Source organism: Rutidosis leptorrhynchoides, chromosome 6 (assembly GCF_046630445.1).
Source record: "Rutidosis leptorrhynchoides isolate AG116_Rl617_1_P2 chromosome 6, CSIRO_AGI_Rlap_v1, whole genome shotgun sequence".
NCBI classification, from domain to species: domain Eukaryota; kingdom Viridiplantae; phylum Streptophyta; class Magnoliopsida; order Asterales; family Asteraceae; genus Rutidosis; species Rutidosis leptorrhynchoides.
The window spans coordinates 233,592,648-233,615,753 of record NC_092338.1 but is presented as its reverse complement, the minus strand read 5'-3'; the positions used below and the strand labels follow the sequence as shown (position 1 = coordinate 233,615,753).

Here is a 23,106-nt window from a genome sequence, read left to right as displayed (position 1 = left end):
TGACCCATCTCACCGCAACCAAAGCACGGATCTTCCTTGGAGTTTGCTTTACCAGCAACCTTTTACTTCTTGTTGTTGTTGGTTGGGGTAACCATCTTCCCCTTTACCTTGCCCTTGCCTTGGTAGATGGGTCCTTTCCTCTTAGCCGCCTTCGGCTTAGAAGTGTTATTATTTTTGGACCCGCCTTCATTGATCATAAACATGGGTGAAGCCCTTTTACCTATGCTCGCTTCGACCGTCTTAAGCATGGAATGTAATTCGTCAATGCTCTTATCCCATCCATTCATGTTGTAATTCATTACAAATGTGTCAAACCTCTTTGACAAGGAATTAAGGATAAGGTCCGTGGCTAATTCATTAGACACGTTGCAGTTTAGACGGTTCGCTCGATCAATTAGGCTTTTCATCTTAAGGACATAAGATGAAACGGATTGGGAGTCATCCATCCGACATGCATGAAGCGCTCGAACCGTTTCGAAGCGCTCGATACGAGCTTGTTGAAGGAACATCTCCTTCAATTGTGTGATCATGTCATATGCACTATGATGCTCAAAATTATTTTGGAGTTCTGGTATCATATTCCCAAGCATGAGGCAAGAAACTTGCACCGAATCAGTGCAATATTTCTCCCAATAAGCCATGCCTTCCAACACATACGCCCTATCCTCTAGTTTGAGGACAATTCTTAGATTGCGAAATCAATCCATGAAGTTCGTATGGTTGAGTTTTCCTTTTCGAGGAATGACCTCAACGATAGGTTGTTAAAGTTGATTGGTGCGTTTGGAATGTTGTTGTTATTGGCGGCCATCTACAAAATTTAACAAAGTTGTTTAAGTATCAATTTTAATTTAACAATCAATACCCTTTAACTCCAATTGATATTTATTAAATTTTAGAATCCAACGGTAAACCAAATTTCAGTTAGGTGACCTTTATCCCGTCATTTGATTTAGCTAGGTAGTCATTATATGACAATTGCAATTCTTTTGCAACTTCTAAGTTATGGGATCATGCAATCCATTTGCATGGCATATTTATCCCATCAACGCCTATTTGTTCCTCATGCTTCGGTGACCCTAAGTTCATGATTCCCAAATCAAGTCGTCCTACTTGTGTAAACGTGTAAATTCAACATACAAGTGGTTAGGTGACCTTTATCCCACAAGTGTGCGAAATTCACCTTAATCATATTAGTTTGCTCATAATGGTTAGGTGACCATTATCCCATCATAAGTTACCTAATATGCCTAAGTGTCACACAATAAGGATGACGTTTAACTTGTGTACCTTGTTAATTTAGGGATTTTAAGTTTTCATAATTTCTAGTTTAAGAAAACTATTGTACCATACACTAACATGCATTTAGTGCATGGTTTATTTGAAAATTCATTTTTCATGTTATGTAATAAAGCCAATTACTTGATATAAACCATTTATTATATGTGATCCTTTTAGTATTCTTAATAACCATTTATTAATGTCCTTTTGCGATTTCAATTTAACCATTTTAAATTGTCGTTTTGCATGTCGTTAATAATGCTTAATTTAACCAATTAAATTGTCATTTTTCTTGTTGTTAACTTGTGATTTACTTGTAGCAACCAAACATACAAACACAATAAACAACAATGCATGCAAAACAAATATGTTCACAATCAAGCCAATTTGGTAGACATTTGTTTAGCCGAAAACAAATGCCACCGGTTAAGGGTTATAACACAAAGTAGGAGATTTCAAATCTCCCACTTAATCTTGCATCCAAATGCTTCTTCTTGTGTTCTTCAAGTCTTCATCATCTTCATCATTTTTTTACAAAATATATCCTAATACATTTTTCTCTAAAAAATGACATTACAACCTAATCTATTTTACATACCAAATATAAAATAAATTACATAATCAAAATAATATTATTACAAACCAAATGAATGAATTAATATTACATACCAAATGAATAATAAATAATCAACCAAACATGCAACCATACAAACACAAGGTCAAGGCTTGATTGTGAACTTTAACATACAACAAAATTACCAAATGGCAAGTTCCAAAACCCATTTGGAACCTCCTAAAATTCGGCCAACCAACAAACCCAGCCAAACATATAATTTTTTGCATTTTACATTCATGCATGTACATAAAATGCAAAATATATAGTGAGTTTAATAACCATCTCGAAGCATATTTCAACAACTTCGGCTCTAGATACCATTGTTGGGATTTAACAAGTTGCATAATACTTAAAACCTTTTAAGAATCAAATAATAAAGCGGAAGCATGTATATTACCATTTAAGAACTTGTTAATCTTTAACCAATTAAACTTAAATCCCAAGTAGGATCAAGTTGTGAAACATACTTACAAACTACAAGTAAGAAAAGAGATTATACATACTCCAAGCTTGTTGATAAATGATGAAGATGATGATGATGAATGGAGCTCCAAAATGATGAAACCTCAAGTAGTTATACCCCAAGCTAACCACCAACACCTTGTACTTTGGTTAGGATTTAATTAACACTTGAATTAAACTTGCAAAACTAAATTTTGAACCCTTCTCTTACTCCTAAAACCCACGGCCTGGACAGCAATTTTGGAAGGAATTTGTGTAGTTTTTTTTTTTGATGTATTTTGCATGTAATGTATTCCAAGGAGTCAAGGAACAAGTATATATAGATTAAAGGAAAAGCATGACCAAAGGAATGGAATCTTTAGCTTGTGTTTTCACTACTTCAAGGCCACTTACAATTTTAAATAGAATGGTTTTATTTTATAAAATACATTTTATAAAACTTGCATTTAGTTTATAAAATACATTTTATAAAACTTCCATTTTATTTATTATGTGTACATCATTTATAAAACCTATTTTATAAGATGTAACATAATTAATTAATTATTTAACCTATAAATAATTAAATCCATATCATATAAATTATTTCATAATTTATATATATATACATCAAGTAATAATTTTAGAAAGCCATTTTCTTAAAATTCAAGTGTCGCGCATTTAATCAATAATCCAATCGTTAAGATCAAATACGAATAAGATGTTGGTAAGCTTGTTATTGGGTATGACCCGACTTGGATCAAAACATATTAGTCACGTTAATTTAATATGTCTCTCGGGCATATGAAATACCTTCAGTAATAATAATAATAATAATAATATATATATATATATATATATATATATATATATATATATATATATATATATATATATATATATATAGAGTAATTGAATTGAATTGAAAACCATTTTGTGTAATCACGTGACTCGCACTGACCACGTAATCAACGATTAGTTTCAAAACGTATCAATCCAACGGTGTACATAAAACGCGTCAATTTAAAGCTAACAATTTTTCGGTGAATATTTATTTTGGTGTTTGCGTACATTGAAGAACTACTTTCTCTCTAAACCGCCTATTCGAGAATGGTACGTTCATTCTCTTTGTTCAGACCTGCATTTATTTCATTGTTTTAATCGATTAATATTTTTTTTTATTCACAAACTTTGCGATTTCCTTTTTAAATTTGTGTCTTAGGCGTTGCCGAAGCAGCAAACAGTTGACCATCCGAGTTTCAAGCTTATAATTGTCGGCGATGGTGGAACTGGTATATTTGTTAGTTTATTATCTATCTCTCTTATCCTTAATTAGAAAAAAATTATGATGACATTTTTTTGTTAAAAGGACACATGTCAAAACTTTCACCATTAGATCACATTTCTTGATGTATATCTGATCCGTCCAAATTCCTCATCGCGTCATTTAGCTTTTCTACAGGCAGTTAGGTTCCCAAATTACACTGGTACCCACGTCGGTTATTCAATTGAATTGAAGGTTTTAACTGATTACGTTGCCAATACTCCCACCATTAGTTTTTGTTTAAAACTGATTGATCATTAATCACTTACAGGAATACGAAAATTGAAGAAATCAGGGAACCCATTGATCATTAAATCAACAGCGTACTGGATTAATAGACTACTGGATTCAAGATCTTCCGAAATTCTTCATCGATGCTTCCTCTGTCCATCGATGCATAGATTATTGGATTAATAATGGTGTTTTTTCTTCTATTTTTGACTTCCGATTCATAAACATTCATTCATTTTTTGTCATTCGATTTGCAGGTTTTTAATACACTACCTATAATTTCAATTCAGTATATTTCTGATGTATAATGAATAATGATTCCACGAATGTTGATCCAGATCCGTTTATAATATGGAAAAAATTAGGAAGACGACTTCTAAACTGTCATTGATTAAATATCAATGACGATCGGGATGTCATGAGCTGGTATGTATACTATGATATATGTGATTTATCTGTATGATTTTCAATTTTTGTCCAATTAATATAAATGATTCGTCGATTAAATTTCTTCATATATATTGTTTATATCGGCAGCAACTTTTAATTTTTTTGGAACAAGGGTGATAAAAGTGGTAGTATAATCCGTTTATGATAGTTTATCGTTTCAGATTTTTTTTTATGTAAAAAATATATAAACTATCTTTAAAAAATGAATATAACTCAACTGATGATATAAATATGAATACATGCTTTTAAATTTTCTTAATTTAGCTTAGGTTGTACAATGCAACACATTATTATTGATTTTATGTATTGCAAGATTTAGGGGTTTTCTCTAGGGTATAGATCTGAAGAGGTTCCCATAGGTAAATGGACTTGTGTTTGTGGTTACCTGGTTAATTTGGTGGGTTTGATAGAAAACAAGAAAATATTGTATTTGATCATGTTTGTAGTTAATTTTTGATATTGTTTTGGGTTTAGGTTATGAAGATCAAGATCGAATTAAGTGGAAACCATTTTTTTCTTTATGTAACACTGATTTCAGTGTTAAGTTCAGTGGAACAGTGGGGTTTGTTTTGTTAGGATGGAATGTTAAAATAAGCAATAAGCAATAAGCAAGTATTTGTTAGAATTAGAATAATAATATGTCCCATTTGATAAGGTCGTGCATTGGTTTTGTCAAATATCATCTTTTTCAATAGTAGGTAAAAGGGTGAAATTTTTATTCTGTATTTTAGTTAATCTTATATAAATAATCAAGTAGGGTTCTACAATGTCATATATAATGTACTATAGCAAGCTGGTGCTTTTACTTTTACTTTTCCATGTTCATATTCCACATTTACACATATTGAATTTATTATGTAGAACAATGATTCTCAATTCGAGCTTCATAACAATGTTCATTACACTAAAGACCAGCTTAGGGAGGTAGAGCTTTATAAGTATGCTTTTATCAACACCTTCTATTTCTGTAATTCAAATGCTACATTTTTGTTCAATCATACAGGCCTCTACTTTTGTTACCAGTGCAGATGTCATTAAACCATGTAAATGAAGATGGATGGCTCTCATACATGTGCTTAGCTTGTGGCAAAAAAGCTTGCAACAAATGTGTTGTATCTGGTGGCGACACAGTATATGAGTTTGACCATTGTGGTGGGGTGAAATATGTCGATAACCGGTATAAATGTAACAATTCATTTATAAATTACATAATATGTATACAAATTATTACTTTTCGATAAAAGAGTATAGTAACTGTTTTTTTTTACTTTTGATCCAATTATTTATTTGAGGTATTGTTGCAGAGTACGCATGACGATTCGTTTTAAGGATCGCACCGATTCAACCTCACTTCATTCGCTCTGTTTGAAAAGAATTTGGCAAAAATGCTAAAGTGGTCTTGCACTTGGTTACGTGCAAAGATGGATGTGGTAAACATTGGGTTATATATCTTATTTTCCTGACCCTACTATATATGTGTGTGCCATGTGATGTCTACTTAATGTCTTTCAATCTATTACTTGCATTTTTTCACATAATAAATCTTTTATTCCAATTTTAAAATCTTATGTCGTTGATCCAACTTTCGTACCTGATGACTTTGTGCTTCTTATGCATAAGGAGTTTGTATAAAGCCACGTGTCTTTGTCTTTAATCTTGACTACGACTATTCTGCATATACAGTCGACCGCTTGACCGATGACCCACAAACTCTTGAATATGTTGCTGATCAGCTGGCTAATAGGCTGGGACTTGAGAACCGTGAAGTTCATGTTGAAAACCATGAGAATGAAGTGAAGTGATTGATGTGTCTGTGAATGAATTTGATGTGAACGCAGTGCATGTGAATGAAGAAGTGCGTGTGATTGAAGTGGCTGAGAATGATTTGGCTGTGAATAAAGAATCTGATAATGAAGTTGATGTGAATGAAAGTGTAGCTGAGGAAACAACACCAAAATCCAAGGTACATGAATTTACTTACTCATTATTTGAAAGGTTGAACATGTTAATTTCAATTACTTTACTTATTATTAATATGTTATTAACCGAGTTACTAATGGATGGATTGATTACATTCTGATGTTGTAATTATGTTCATGTTCCAGCTATAATTGTTGATGTTTCTGCTCCAAATATTGATATTGAGTTTACACCTGACAATGATAAGGCCAAACGTAAGTCTGAAAGCCCACCTGATTCCATTGATTTAGAGTCTTCAACCGCGTCTTCAAAGGAGGCAAAAAGTCTTGCATCTTTGAAGATACCGAAGCTTGAGAACGAATGAGAAGTTAAAGTCGTGGATCAACTTCTTGATTGTCTTTTAGGATTTCTGTTTATTAAGAAGTTTTTTGTCATTCTTTAAGTTGTTTGTTTCATATTCGTTGTATTTATGAATGTGTTTGTTTATTTCCCTATCAATACTGGTATCTTTGTTTGATTAGGTGTTATTATTCATACCAGTATGTATGTCAATGTCCTCGAATTATCTAATATAATTAAGTGTTTATCTATTTCTGCTATCTTTATTTTGTAAACTTTAATTCTTTAATATAGTTAACCAGTATAGAAATAATAATTTTTTCAGAATCTTAAAACACAGTGTCTTAAACAAACTTGATTTACATCGGGCTCCAATTATGGCCTTATGTTTCAAATTCAATAAGGTTCATTTTTTATTACTAACTAAGAAACTTGGTTGAATATCAATTAATTGAGCCTAAAAATTGAGTTTGTTTAAGTTCGACCATTAATATTATATATCTCTGTCGTATACTAACAAAAATATTTCAATCAATACGAATGCTGGAGTAATTAATATGGAGTAGGAAATTTGATATATGATGTTTTATGTACGCTTAGTTAAATGATATGATTTTCGGTACAACAACGAATTATCTTAGTTAGTGGTAAAACGGGTGGGTTGGTTTGTTTAATCGGGTTTAAATGGTTTTCGGAATGCCAATGGAGGTTTTAATTAAGAGTATATTATTAATATCTTGTATGATAAAATACCCGCAAATGCGCGGGTTATAAACTAGTTATATATTATAATATAAATATAATATATTTTTTTCCTTGAAAGACAAGTAAGATTTTAGATATATAGTAAAAAGAAGTACACGAAAAACTCTAGCAAGAAGCTAGAAATTCACCGACCGCCTAAACGCCACAAACCTACAATAAACTCGCTTGAAACCCTAAAGGGGAATTAGCACGAACACACTAAAAAACACCCGGCGACACTAAGGAGACTCTGTATCCGAATCCGAAGGCGCGCAAGAGGAGCAACATGAGCAACGACCAACATCATCATCGTCCTCATCCGAAACATGCATCACATTCTCAATGAAATATCTTTCGTGCCAACAAAAATTTTCTCGACGTCGTCTACGCTTTATAATTATAAGATAATAATTATAATTATATTATTTTATTATTTGTTGTGTTAATTTATCTTATATAATAAAGTGTTTTCGAATTTGAGATTCTGGTAGGGATTAATGGGTGTTTTGTTGTCGAATATTGTGTATTGGTTTTGCATAATATTATTCGCATATACAATACATAGCTTGTTTATGAAGATATATTTCGAAAATTGATACTAGGGCTTACTTTACTTTTAAAACAATGATTTTAATTTCGTCATGTTTGGGGTTTAAGTAGAAAAAAACTATTAACTTCAGAAAAAAATAAATAAATAAATAAATAAGTGATATAATTAAATCAATAAGGAATTTGAACTCATATGATCAAAATCTTCAACAACTAAGTTTATTCTTTATATGAAACACCAGCTATACAAATTGGTTTTAGTAACCCTGTTTAAGCTATTGAAACATGTATTTCACTTTCAAATTTTGCATGATAATTCTTGTTATATGTGCTGTTTAGGAAAAACTACATTTGTGAAGAGACATTTGTGAAATGTCCCGTTCTTATTGATTAAAAACGTTCCATATTAATTGATTTCGTTGCGAGGTTTTGACCTCTATATGAGACGTTTTTCAAAGACTGCATTCATTTTAAAATAAACCATAACCTTTATTTCATCAATAAAGGTTTAAAAAGCTTTACGTAGATTATCAAATAATGATAATCTAAAATATCCTGTTTACACACGACCATTACATAATGGTTTACAATACAAATATGTTACAACAAAATAAGTTTCTTGAATGCAGTTTTTACACAATATCATACAAGCATAGACTCCAAATCTCGTCCTTATTTAAGTATGCGACAGCGGAAGCTCTTAATAATCACCTGAGAATAAACATGCTTAAAACGTCAACAAAAATGTTGGTGAGTTATAGGTTTAACCTATATATATCAAATCATAATAATAGACCACAAGATTTCATATTTCAATACACATCCCATACATAGAGATAAAAATCATTCATATGGTGAACACCTGGTAACCGACATTAACAAGATGCATATATAAGAATATCCCCATCATTCCGGGACACCCTTCGGATATGATATAAATTTTGAAGTACTAAAGCATCCGGTACTTTGGATGTGGTTTGTTAAGCCCAATAGATCTATCTTTAGGATTCGCGTCAATTAGGGTGTCTGTTCCCTAATTCTTAGATTACCAGACTTAATAAAAAAGGGCATATTCAATTTCGATAATTCAACCATAGAATGTAGTTTCACGTACTTGTGTCTATTTTGTAAATCATTTATAAAACCTGCATGTATTCTCATCCCAAAAATATTAGATTTTAAAAGTGGGACTATAACTCACTTTCACAGATTTTTACTTCGTCGGGAAGTAAGACTTGGCCACTGGTTGATTCACGAACCTATAACAATATATACATATATATCAAAGTATGTTCAAAATATATTTACAACACTTTTAATATATTTTGATGTTTTAAGTTTATTAAGTCAGCTGTCCTCGTTAGTAACCTACAACTAGTTGTCCACAGTTAGATGTACAGAAATAAATCGATAAATATTATCTTGAATCAATCCACGACCCAGTGTATACGTATCTCAGTATTGATCACAACTCAAACTATATATATTTTGGAATCAACCTCAACCCTGTATAGCTAACTCCAACATTCACATATAGAGTGTCTATGGTTGTTCCGAAATATATATAGATGTGTCGACATGATAGGTCGAAACATTGTATACGTGTCTATGGTATCTCAAGATTACATAATATACAATACAAGTTGATTAAGTTATGGTTGGAATAGATTTGTTACCAATTTTCACGTAGCTAAAATGAGAAAAATTATCCAATCTTGTTTTACCCATAACTTCTTCATTTTAAATCCGTTTTGAGTGAATCAAATTGCTATGGTTTCATATTGAACTCTTTTTTATGAATCTAAACAGAAAAAGTATAGGTTTATAGTTAGAAAAATAAGTTACAAGTCGTTTTTGTAAAGGTAGTCATTTCAGTCGAAAGAACGACGTCTAGATGACCATTTTAGAAAACATACTTCCACTTTGAGTTTAACCATGATTTTTGGATATAGTTCATGTTCATAATAAAAATCATTTTCCCAGAATAACAACTTTTAAATCAAAGTTAATCATAGTTTTTAATTAACTAACCCAAAACAGCCCGCGGTGTTACTACGACGGCGTAAATCCGGTTTTACGGTGTTTTTCGTGTTTCCAGGTTTTAAATCATTAAGTTAGCATATCATATAGATATAGAACATGTGTTTAGTTGATTTTAAAAGTCAAGTTAGAAGGATTAACTTTTGTTTGCGAAAAAGTTTAGAATTAACTAAACTATGTTCTAGTGATTACAAGTTTAAACCTTCGAATAAGATAGCTTTATATGTATGAATCGAATGATGTTATGAACATCATTACTACCTTAAGTTCCTTGGATAAACCTACTGGAAAAGAGATAAATGGATCTAGCTTCAATGGATCCTTGGATGGCTCGAAGTTCTTGAAGCAGAATCATGACACGAAAACAAGTTCAAGTAAGATCATCACTTGAAATAAGATTGTTATAGTTATAGAAATTGAACCAAAGTTTGAATATGATTATTACCTTGTATTAGAATGATAACCTACTGTAAGAAACAAAGATTTCTTGAGGTTGGATGATCACCTTACAAGATTGGAAGTGAGCTAGCAAACTTGAAAGTATTCTTGATTTTATGAAACTAGAACTTTTGGAATTTATGAAGAACACTTAGAACTTGAAGATAGAACTTGAGAGAGATCAATTAGATGAAGAAAATTGAAGAATGAAAGTGTTTGTAGGTGTTTTTGGTCGTTGGTGTATGGATTAGATATAAAGGATATGTAATTTTGTTTTCATGTAAATAAGTCATGAATGATTACTCATATTTTTGTAATTTTATGAGATATTTCATGCTAGTTGCCAAATGATGGTTCCTACATGTGTTAGGTGACTCACATGGGCTGCTAATAGCTGATCATTGGAGTGTATATACCAATAGTACATACATCTAAAAGCTGTGTATTGTACGAGTACGAATACGAGTGCATACGAGTAGAATTGTTGATGAAACTGAACGAGGATGTAATTGTAAGCATTTTTGTTAAGTAGAAGTATTTTGATAAGTGTATTGAAGTCTTTCAAAAGTGTATAAATACATATTAAAACACTACATGTATATACATTTTAACTGAGTCGTTAAGTCATCGTTAGTCGTTACATGTAAGTGTTGTTTTGAAACCTTTAGGTTAACGATCTTGTTAAATGTTGTTAACCCAATGTTTATAATATCAAATGAGATTTTAAATTATTATATTATCATGATATTATCATGTATGAATATCTCTTAATATGATATATATACATTAAATGTCTTTACAACGATAATCGTTACATATATGTCTCGTTTAAAAATCATTAAGTTAGTAGTCTTGTTTTTACATATGTAGTTCATTGTTAATATACTTAATGATATATTTACTTATCATAGTATCATGTTAACTATATATATATCCATATATATATCATCATATAGTTTTTACAAGTTTTGACGTTCGTGAATCACCGGTCAACTTGGGTGGTCAATTGTCTATATGAAACATATTTCAATTAATCAAGTCTTAACAAGTTTGATTACTTAACATGTTGGAAACATTTAATCATGTAAATATCAATCTCAATTAATATATATAAACATGGAAAAGTTCGGGTCACTACAGTACCTACCCGTTAAATAAATTTCGTCCCGAAATTTTAAGCTGTTGAAGGTGTTGACGAATCTTCTGGAAATAGATGCGGGTATTTCTTCTTCATCTGATCTTCATGCTCCCAGGTGAACTCGGGTCCTCTACAAGCATTCCATCGAACCTTAACAATTGGTATCTTGTTTTGCTTAAGTCTTTTAACCTCACGATCCATTATTTCGACGGGTTCTTCGATGAATTGAAGTTTTTCGTTGATTTGGATTTCATCTAACGGAATAGTGAGATCTTCTTTAGCAAAACATTTCTTCAAATTCGAGATGTGGAAAGTGTTATGTACAGCCGCGAGTTGTTGAGGTAACTCTAGTCGGTAAGCTACTGGTCCGACACGATCAATAATCTTGAATGGTCCAATATACCTTGGATTTAATTTCCCTCGTTTACCAAATCGAACAACGCCTTTCCAAGGTGCAACTTTAAGCATGACCATCTCTCCAATTTCAAATTCTATATCTTTTCTTTTAATGTTAGCGTAGCTCTTTTGTCGACTTTGGGCGGTTTTCAACCGTTGTTGAATTTGGATGATCTTCTCGGTAGTTTCTTGTATAATCTCCGGACCCGTAATCTGTCTATCCCCCACTTCACTCCAACAAATCGGAGACCTGCACTTTCTACCATAAAGTGCTTCAAACGGCGCCATCTCAATGCTTGAATGGTAGCTGTTGTTGTAGGAAAATTCTGCTAATGGTAGATGTCGATCCCAACTGTTTCCGAAATCAATAACACATGCTCGTAGCATGTCTTCAAGTGTTTGTATCGTCCTTTCGCTCTGCCCATCAGTTTGTGGATGATAGGCAGTACTCATGTCTAGACGAGTTCCTAATGCTTGCTGTAATGTCTGCCAGAATCTTGAAATAAATCTGCCATCCCTATCAGAGATAATAGAGATTGGTATTTCATGTCTGGAGACGACTTCCTTCAAATACAGTCATGCTAACTTCTCCATCTTGTCATCTTCTCTTATTGGTAGGAAGTGTGCTGATTTGGTGAGACGATCAACTATTACCCAAATAGTATCAAAACCACTTGCAGTCCTTGGCAATTTAGTGATGAAATCCATGGTAATGTTTTCCCATTTCCATTCCGGGATTTCGGGTTGTTGAAGTAGATCTGATGGTTTCTGATGCTCAGCTTTGACCTTAGAACACGTCAAACATTCTCCTACGTATTTAGCAGCATCGGCTTTCATACCCGGCCACCAAAAATGTTTCTTGAGATCCTTGTACATCTTCCCCGTTCCAGGATGTATTGAGTATCTGGTTTTATGAGCTACTCTAACTACCATTTCTCTCATATCTCCAAATTTTGGTACCCAAATCCTTTCAGCCCTATACCGGGTTCCGTCTTCCCGAATATTAAGATGCTTCTCCGATCCTTTGGGTATTTCATCCTTTAAATTTCCCTCTTTTAAAACTCCTTGTTGCGCCTCCTTTATTTGAGTAGTAATGTTATTATGAATCATTATATTCATAGATTTTACTCGAATGGGTTCTCTGTCCTTCCTGCTCAAGGCATCGGCTACCACATTTTCCTTCCCCGGGTGGTAACGAATCTCAAAGTCGTAATCATTCAATAATTCAATCCACCTACGCTGCCTCATATTCAGTTGTTTCTGATTAAATATGTGTTGAAGACTTTTGTGGTCGGTATATATAATACTTTTGACCCCATATAAGTAGTGCCTCCAAGTCTTTAATGCAAAAACAACCGCGCCTAATTCCAAATCATGCGTCGTATAATTTTGTTCGTGAATCTTCAATTGTCTAGACGCATAAGCAATCACCTTCGTTCGTTGCATTAATACACAACCGAGACCTTGCTTTGATGCATCACAATAAATCACAAAATCATCATTCCCTTCAGGCAATGACAATATAGGTGCCGTAGTTAGCTTTTTCTTCAATAACTGAAACGCTTTCTCTTGTTCATCATTCCATTCAAATTTCTTCCCTTTATGCGTTAATGCAGTCAAGGGTTTTGCTATTCTGGAAAAGTCTTGGATGAACCTTCTGTAGTAACCAGCTAGTCCTAAAAACTGGCGTATGTGTTTCGGAGTTTTCGGGGTTTCCCACTTTTCAACAGTTTCTATCTTTGCCGGATCCACCTTAATACCTTCTTTGTTCACTATGTGACCGAGGAATTGAACTTCTTCCAACCAAAATGCACACTTTGAAAACTTAGCGTACAATTCTTCCTTTCTCAATACTTCTAACACCTTTCTCAAATGTTCACCGTGTTCTTGGTCATTCTTTGAGTAAATAAGTATGTCATCAATGAAAACAATGACAAACTTGTCAAGGTATGGTCCACACACTCGGTTCATAAGGTCCATGAACACAGCTGGTGCATTAGTTAAACCAAATGGCATGACCATAAACTCGTAATGACCGTAACGTGTTCTGAAAGCAGTCTTTGGAATATCATCTTCTTTCACCCGCATTTGATGATACCCGGAACGTAAGTCAATCTTTGAATAAACAGACGAGCCTTGTAGTTGATCAAATAAGTCGTCGATTCTCGGTAGTGGGTAGCGGTTCTTGATGGTAAGTTTGTTCAACTCTCGGTAGTCGATACACAACCTGAATGTACCATCTTTCTTCTTGACAAACAAAACAGGAGCTCCCCACGGTGATGTGCTTGGTCGAATGAAACCACGCTCTAAAAGTTCTTGTAATTGGCTTTGCAGTTCTTTCATCTCGCTGGGTGCAAGTCTGTAAGGAGCACGAGCTATTGGTGCAGCTCCTGGTACAAGATCTATTTGAAATTCAACGGATCGATGTGGGGGTAATCCCGGTAATTCTTTTGGAAATACATCGGGAAATTCTTTTGCAATGGGAACATCATTGATGCTCTTTTCTTCAGTTTGTACTTTCTCGACGTGTGCTAGAACAGCATAGCAACCTTTTCTTATTAGTTTTTGTGCCTTCAAATTACTAATAAGATGTAGCTTCGTGTTGCCCTTTTCTCCGTACACCATTAAGGGTTTTCCTTTTTCTCGTATAATGCGAATTGCATTTTTGTAACAAACGATCTCTGCTTTCACTTCTTTCAACCAGTCCATACCGATTAACACATCAAAACTCCCTAACTCTACTGGTATCAAATCAATCTTAAATGTTTCGCTAACCAGTTTAATTTCTCGATTCCGACATATATTATCTGCTTAAATTAATTTACCATTTGCTAATTCGAGTAAAAATTTACTATCCAAAGGCGTCAATGGACAACTTAATTTAGCACAAAAATCTCTACTCATATAGCTTCTATCCGCACCCGAATCAAATAAAACGTAAGCAGATTTATTGTCAATAAGAAACGTACCCGTAACAAGCTCCGGGTCTTCTTGTGCCTCTGCCGCATTAATATTGAAAACTCTTCCGCGGCCTTGTCCATTCGTGTTCTCCTGGTTCGGGCAATTTCTAATAATGTGGCCCGGTTTTCCACATTTATAACAAACTACATTGGCATAACTTGCTCCGACACTACTTGCTCCGCCATTACTCGTTCCGACACCATTTGTTCCTTTCGTTCTATTAACCCCTGGTCCGTAGACCTTACACTTCGCCGCGCTATGACCATTTCTTTTACACTTGTTGTAAAATTTGGTGCAGAACCCCGAGAGATACTTTTCACACCTTTGGCATAGCTGCTTCTGATTGTTGTTGTTATTGCGGTTATTATTGTTGTTGAGATGATTGTTGTAGTTGCTGTTGTTGTTGTTGTTGTTGTTGTTGTTGTTGGGCCGTTTGTTGTAGTTGCGATTGATGTTGCGATTGTTGGGATAATTGCTGCGATTATTGTTGTAATTGCTGTTGTTGTTGTATTGGTGATTCTTATCACCGTTTTCCTCCCACTTTCTTTTGACTTGCTTCACATTGGCCTCTTCAGCAGTCTGTTCTTTAATTCTTTCTTCAATCTGGTTCACTAGTTTGTGAGCCATTCTACGTGCCTGTTGTATGGAGGCGGGCTCGTGTGAACTTATATCTTCTTGGATTCTTTCCGGTAATCCTTTCACAAACGCGTCGATCTTCTCTTCCTCATCTTTGAATGTTCCTGGACACAATAGGCACAATTTTGTGAATCGTCTTTCGTACGTGGTAATATCAAATCCTTGGTTTCGTAACCCTCTAAGTTCTGTCTTGAGCTTATTGACCTCGGTTCTGGGACGGTACTTCTCGTTCATCAAGTGCTTGAATGCTGACCACGGTAGTGCGTACGCATCGTCTTGTCCCACTTGCTCTAGATAGGTATTCCACCATGTTAACGCAGAACCTGTGAAGGTATACGTAGCGTACTTCACTTTGTTCTCTTCAGTACACTTACTTATGGCAAACACCGATTCAACCTTCTCGGTCCACCGTTTCAATCCGATCGGTCCTTCGGTTCCATCAAATTCCAAAGGTTTGCAGGCAGTGAATTCTTTGTAGGTGCATCCTACACGATTTCCTGTACTGCTAGATCCAAGGTTATTGTTGGTATGTAGCGCAGCCTGTACTGCGGCTATGTTTGAAGCTAGAAAAGTACGGAATTCCTCTTCATTCATATTCACGGTGTGTCGAGTAGTCGGTGCCATTTCCTTCAAAATAGTTAAATGGAACAAGTTAATCATACAGAATATTAAGAGTAGTTAATAGTATTTCGTAGCATAATATGAACTCATTTATAAAAGCTTTTTCTTCATATTAGCGTTTTATAAGTTTAAATTCGGGTAGTACCTACCCGTTAAGTTCATACTTAGTAGCTAATATACAATTCAACTACTACAATTCTATATGAAAAACTGATTATAATAATATTTCGCGTTCAAACTTTTACACAATATTTTACAAACTTACAATACCGCTTATTTTACATATAGCATGAAATATAGCACACAATAAATTTGATACAAGATGGTTGTGAAGATAATTCTAACTAGTACACAAGTCGTTCAGCAAAGGCAATAAAGACACGTAATTCATACGTCCAGAAACAAGTCATGCATTCTGGTTTTACTAGGATTACTTCTCATCCTTGGTCTTGTGGAACATAATCGTTATGGCCGTTGATAAGACAGCATGTTGTAACGTCGTCAAAGGGACGAGGGTTACGTAATGTCCAACAGTCCCGTAACAATCTAAAAACCTCATTTCTTACCCCAATTACCGACTCCGTCACTTGTGGGAACGTTTTGTTTAATAGTTGTAGCCCGATGTTCTTGTTCTCACTTTGGTGAGAAGCGAACATTACTAATCCGTAAGCATAACATGCTTCTTTATGTTACATGTTAGCCGCTTTTTCTAAATCACGAAGTCCAATATTCGGATATATTGAGTCAAAATAATTTCTTAACCCATTGCGTAAAATAGCATTTGGGTTCCCCGCAATATATGCGTCAAAGTAAACACATCGTAACTTATGGATTTCCCAATGTGATATCCCCCATCTTTCGAACGAAAGCCTTTTATAAACCAAGGCATTCTTGGAACGTTCTTCGAATGTCTTACAAACTGATTTCGCCTTAAATAGTTGTGCCGAAGAATTCTGACCGACTCTAGACAAGATTTCATCAATCATGTCTCCGGGTAGGTCTCTTAAAATATTGGGTTGTCTATCCATTTTGTGTTTTTATACTGTAAAATAGACAAGAGTTAGATTCATAAAAAAAAAATACTTATTAATACAAGCAATTTTTACATATATCATAAAGCATAAGCACACTATATTACATATATTACACCACACGAATACAACTATCTTATTCCGACTCGCTTGTTTCTTCTTCTTCGGTTTTGGTTCGTTTTGCCAAGTTTCTAGGGATATATGATGTTCCCCTAATACGAGCCGTCGTGATCCACATTGGTTTAGAAAAACCTGGTGGTTTAGAGGTTCCCGGGTCATTGTTACAACTTAAGGACTTCGGGGGTTGACGATAAATATAAAGTTCATCGGGGTTGGAATTAGATTTCTCTATTTTTATGCCCTTTCCCTTATTATTTTCTTTTGCCTTTTTAAATTCAGTTGGGGTAATTTCTATAACATCATCGGAATTCTCGTCGGAATCCGATTCATCGGAGAATTGGTAATCCTCCCAATATTTTGCTTCCTTGGCGGAAACACCATTGACCATAATTAACCTTGGTCGGTTGATTGAGGATTTTCTTTTACTTAACCATTTTATTATTTCCCCCACCGGTTCTATTTCTTCATCCGGTTCCGATTCTTCTTCCGGTTCTGACTCTTCTTCCGGTTCCTCTTCGGGAACTTGTAAATCAGTCCACGAATCATTCCAATTTACATTTGACTCTTCATTATTATTAGGTGAGTCAATGGGACTTGTTCTAGAGGTAGACATCTATCACATAATATCAAACGCGTTAAGAGATTAATATATCACATAATATTCACATGTTAAAAATATATAGTTTCCAACAAAATTTGTTAAGCAATTATTTTTCAAGTAAACACGGTCGAAGTCCAGACTCACTAATGCATCCTAACAAACTCGATAAGACACACTAATGCAAAATTCTGGTTCTCTAAGACCAACGCTCTGATACCAACTGAAATGTCCCGTTCTTATTGATTAAAAACGTTCCATATTAATTGATTTCGTTGCGAGGTTTTGACCTCTATATGAGACGTTTTTCAAAGACTGCATTCATTTTAAAACAAACCATAACCTTTATTTCATCAATAAAGGTTTAAAAAGCTTTACGTAGATTATCAAATAATGATAATCTAAAATATCCTGTTTACACACGACCATTACATAATGGTTTACAATACAAATATGTTACAACAAAATAAGTTTCTTGAATGCAGTTTTTACACAATATCATACAAGCATGGACTCCAAATCTCGTCCTTATTTAAGTATGCGACAGCGGAAGCTCTTAATAATCACCTGAGAATAAACATGCTTAAAACGTCAACAAAAATGTTGGTGAGTTATAGGTTTAACCTATATATATCAAATCATAATAATAGACCACAAGATTTCATATTTCAATACACATCCCATACATAGAGATAAAAATCATTCATATGGTGAACACCTGGTAACCGACATTAACAAGATGCATATATAAGAATATCCCCATCATTCCGGGACACCCTTCGGATATGATATAAATTTCGAAGTACTAAAGCATCCGGTACTTTGGATGGGGTTTGTTAAGCCCAATAGATCTATCTTTAGGATTCGCGTCAATTAGGGTGTCTGTTCCCTAATTCTTAGATTACCATACTTAATAAAAAAGCGCATATTCGATTTCGATAATTCAACCATAGAATGTAGTTTCACGTACTTGTGTCTATTTTGTAAATCATTTATATAACCTGCATGTATTCTCATCCCAAAAATATTAGATTTTAAAAGTGGGACTATAACTCACTTTCACAGATTTTTACTTCGTCGGGAAGTAAGACTTGGCCACTGGTTGATTCACGAACCTATAACAATATATACATATATATCAAAGTATGTTCAAAATATATTTACAACACTTTTAATATATTTTGATGTTTTAAGTTTATTAAGTCAGCTGTCCTCGTTAGTAACCTACAACTAGTTGTCCACAGTTAGATGTACAGAAATAAATCGATAAATATTATCTTGAATCAATCCACGACCCAGTGTATACGTATCTCAGTATTGATCACAACTCAAACTATATATATTTTGGAATCAACCTCAACCCTGTATAGCTAACTCCAACATTCACATATAGAGTGTCTATGGTTGTTCCGAAATATATATAGATGTGTCGACATGATAGGTTGAAACATTGTATACGTGTCTATGGTATCTCAAGATTACATAATATACAATACAAGTTGATTAAGTTATGGTTGGAATAGATTTGTTACCAATTTTCACGTAGCTAAAATGAGAAAAATTATCCAATCTTGTTTTACCCATAACTTCTTCATTTTAAATCCGTTTTGAGTGAATCAAATTGCTATGGTTTCATATTGAACTCTATTTTATGAATCTAAACAGAAAAAGTATAGGTTTATAGTCGGAAAAATAAGTTACAAGTCATTTTTGTAAAGGTAGTCATTTCAGTCGAAAGAACGACGTCTAGATGGCCATTTTAGAAAACATACTTCCACTTTGAGTTTAACCATGATTTTTGGATATAGTTCATGTTCATAATAAAAATCATTTTCCCAAAATAACAACTTTTAAATCAAAGTTTATCACAGTTTTTAATTAACTAACCCAAAACAGCCCGCGGTGTTACTACGACGGCGTAAATCCGATTTTACGGTGTTTTTCGTGTTTCCATGTTTTAAATCATTAAGTTAGCATATCATATAGATATAGAACATGTGTTTAGTTGATTTTAAAAGTCAAGTTAGAAGGATTAACTTTTGTTTGCGAACAAGTTTAGAATTAACTAAACTATGTTCTAGTGATTACAAGTTTAAACCTTCGAATAAGATAGCTTTATATGTATGAATCGAATGATGTTATGAACATCATTACTACCTTAAGTTCCTTGGATAAACCTACTGTAAAAGAGAAAAATGGATCTAGCTTCAATGGATCCTTGGATGGCTCGAAGTTCTTGAAGCAGAATCATGACACGAAAACAAGTTCAAGTAAGATCATCACTTGAAATAAGATTGTTATAGTTATAGAAATTGAACCAAAGTTTGAATATGATTATTACCTTGTATTAGAATGATAACCTACTGTAAGAAACAAAGATTTCTTGAGGTTGGATGATCACCTTACAAGATTGGAAGTGAGCTAGCAAACTTGAAAGTATTCTTGATTTTATGAAACTAGAACTTTTGAAATTTATGAAGAACACTTAGAACTTGAAGATAGAACTTTAGAGAGATCAATTAGATGAAGAAAATTGAAGAATGAAAGTGTTTGTAGGTGTTTTTGGTCGTTGGTGTATGGATTAGATATAAAGGATATGTAATTTTGTTTTCATGTAAATAAGTCATGAATGATTACTCATATTTTTGTAATTTTATGAGATATTTCATGCTAGTTGCCAAATGATGGTTCCCACATGTGTTAGGTGACTCACATGGGCTGCTAATAGCTGATCATTGGAGTGTATATACCAATAGTACATACATCTAAAAGCTGTGTATTGTACGAGTACGAATACGGGTGCATACGAGTAGAATTGTTGATGAAACTGAACGAGGATGTAATTGTAAGCATTTTTGTTAAGTAGAAGTATTTTGATAAGTGTATTGAAGTCTTTCAAAAGTGTATAAATACATATTAAAACACTACATGTATATACATTTTAACTGAGTCGTTAAGTCATCGTTAGTCGTTACATGTAAGTGTTGTTTTGAAACCTTTAGGTTAACGATCTTGTTAAATGTTGTTAACCCAATGTTTATAATATCAAATGAGATATTAAATTATTATATTATCATGATATTATCATGTATGAATATCTCTTAATATGATATATATACATTAAATGTCTTTACAACGATAATCGTTACATATATGTCTCGTTTAAAAATCATTAAGTTAGTAGTCTTGTTTTTACATATGTAGTTCATTGTTAATATACTTAATGATATATTTACTTATCATAGTATCATGTTAACTATATATATATCCATATATATGTCATCATATAGTTTTTACAAGTTTTAACGTTCATGAATCACCGGTCAACTTGGGTGGTCAATTGTCTATATGAAACATATTTCAATTAATCAAGTCTTAACAAGTTTGATTACTTAACATGTTGGAAACATTTAATCATGTAAATATCAATCTCAATTAATATATATAAACATGGAAAAGTTCGGGTCACTACAATTTGACCGGTGAATTTGAGAAGAAATATGAACGTAAGTATTTTCCTTTGGCTGTGCAAAATCAATATCTAGCAAAGGTTAATCAATATTTAGCTATTTTGTTGATATATGTCCTTTGTGTTCGTTTATGTACTCTACCGGATCTTTACGATCTTTATATATATATATATATATATATATATATATATATATATATATATATATATATATGTATTAATTTTTTTGCCGAAAAAAATGTCCTTTGTGTTCAGCAACCATTGGTGTTGAAGTCCACCCCTTGGATGTGACGACCCGGAAATTTCCGACCAAATTTAAACTCAATCTTTATATGTTTCCAACACGATAAGCAGAGTCTGTAATGTTGAAATCTTAAAAATTTTGAACTGTGTTTAATATATTCATTTGACCTTTGACTGTCTCCGACGATTCACGAACAATTGTTTGTACGTAAAAATGTATATATATATATATATATATATATATATATATATATATATATATATATATATATATATATATATATATATATATATATATATATATAAACCTATAAATATAAGTTTATATAATAAATTGAAGAAATAAAATGCAATTGAAACATTAGAATTTAATATGTAAAATAAAATATAATGTAAATAAGTTGTAATTAAAGTAAAAATAAATATATATATGATTTCAAAATATAATTGTTATTACATTTATATGTATGAATAATAAATATTCAATATATGTCATTTTATATATTACACAATCAATAACATGTAATATTAATATATTGAACTGCAAGTTAAAATATAATTGATATATTTGAATTACTTACATTATAATAAATGTTAATATTTAAAACTCAGTATTAATAATATTTATATATAAAAATCAAATTTGATATGTTTATATTGCTATTATTATTAATATTATAGTCATTTGTAATATTAAGATTATTATAGCTAGTGTTATTATTTGTATCATTAATAAGATTATTATAATCATTGTTATTAATTAAATGTATTATAGTTAGTTTTAATGTTATCAATTATCATTACTAGATCCTTTATCAAAAAATTTATTATTATTAGTAATATTATTATTGTAATATTAATAATATTAACATATTTATGTATGTAATTAACAATATTTATAAATTATATACATATATTCAGATATATAAATACAAACTATTATAAATACATATATATATATATATATATATATATATATATATATATATATATATATATATATATATATATATATATATATATATATATATATATGTGTGTGTGTGTGTGTGTGTGTGTGTGTGTGTGTGCGAAATACTATATTATATATATATATATATATAATTACATACACAGGTATTCAAATATATAGAAACTGATAAATATACACATTTATATATAGGTAAATATGTATTGCTATATATAAAAATTCAAGATCTGTTTTAAATCATTGGCACACTGTTTTTGATTGGTAATCACTACATTAAATTGATGGAATCCAAATCAAAACAATCAAATTTCAGTTAGACATCTTTTTCAGGTTTATTTTTATTTTTATATATTCCTTTCTGCCATTGAGAATATTACGGTCGACATCCAACAAGCACTACATAACAATCTTAATATATTATAGGTACCATATTCGCTTAATTACTTATAGAAAACCCAAATTTTACTGCAATTGCAAAAACTAAACAAAAAGAATACCCAGTTAGGCTTTGTTCGTGACTCAATTTTATCAAAAGCTCAGTTTCGAATAAATT

General features: G+C 32.4%; 1 protein-coding gene across 1 annotated transcript in view; it reads left to right on the top strand.

Annotated features, from left to right (window-relative positions):
- Nucleotides 1-201: 201 nt before the first annotated feature.
- Nucleotides 202-23,106, top strand: part of LOC139854430 (GTP-binding nuclear protein Ran1B-like) — a 46,055-nt gene continuing 23,150 nt past the window's right edge. The window contains exons 1-5 of the mRNA XM_071843735.1: nucleotides 202-237; nucleotides 3,558-3,627; nucleotides 8,232-8,259; nucleotides 21,331-21,377; nucleotides 21,596-21,619. Coding sequence (XP_071699836.1) covers nucleotides 202-237; nucleotides 3,558-3,627; nucleotides 8,232-8,259; nucleotides 21,331-21,377; nucleotides 21,596-21,619 — 205 coding nt within the window. The remainder of the gene's footprint in view (nucleotides 238-3,557; nucleotides 3,628-8,231; nucleotides 8,260-21,330; nucleotides 21,378-21,595; nucleotides 21,620-23,106) is intronic.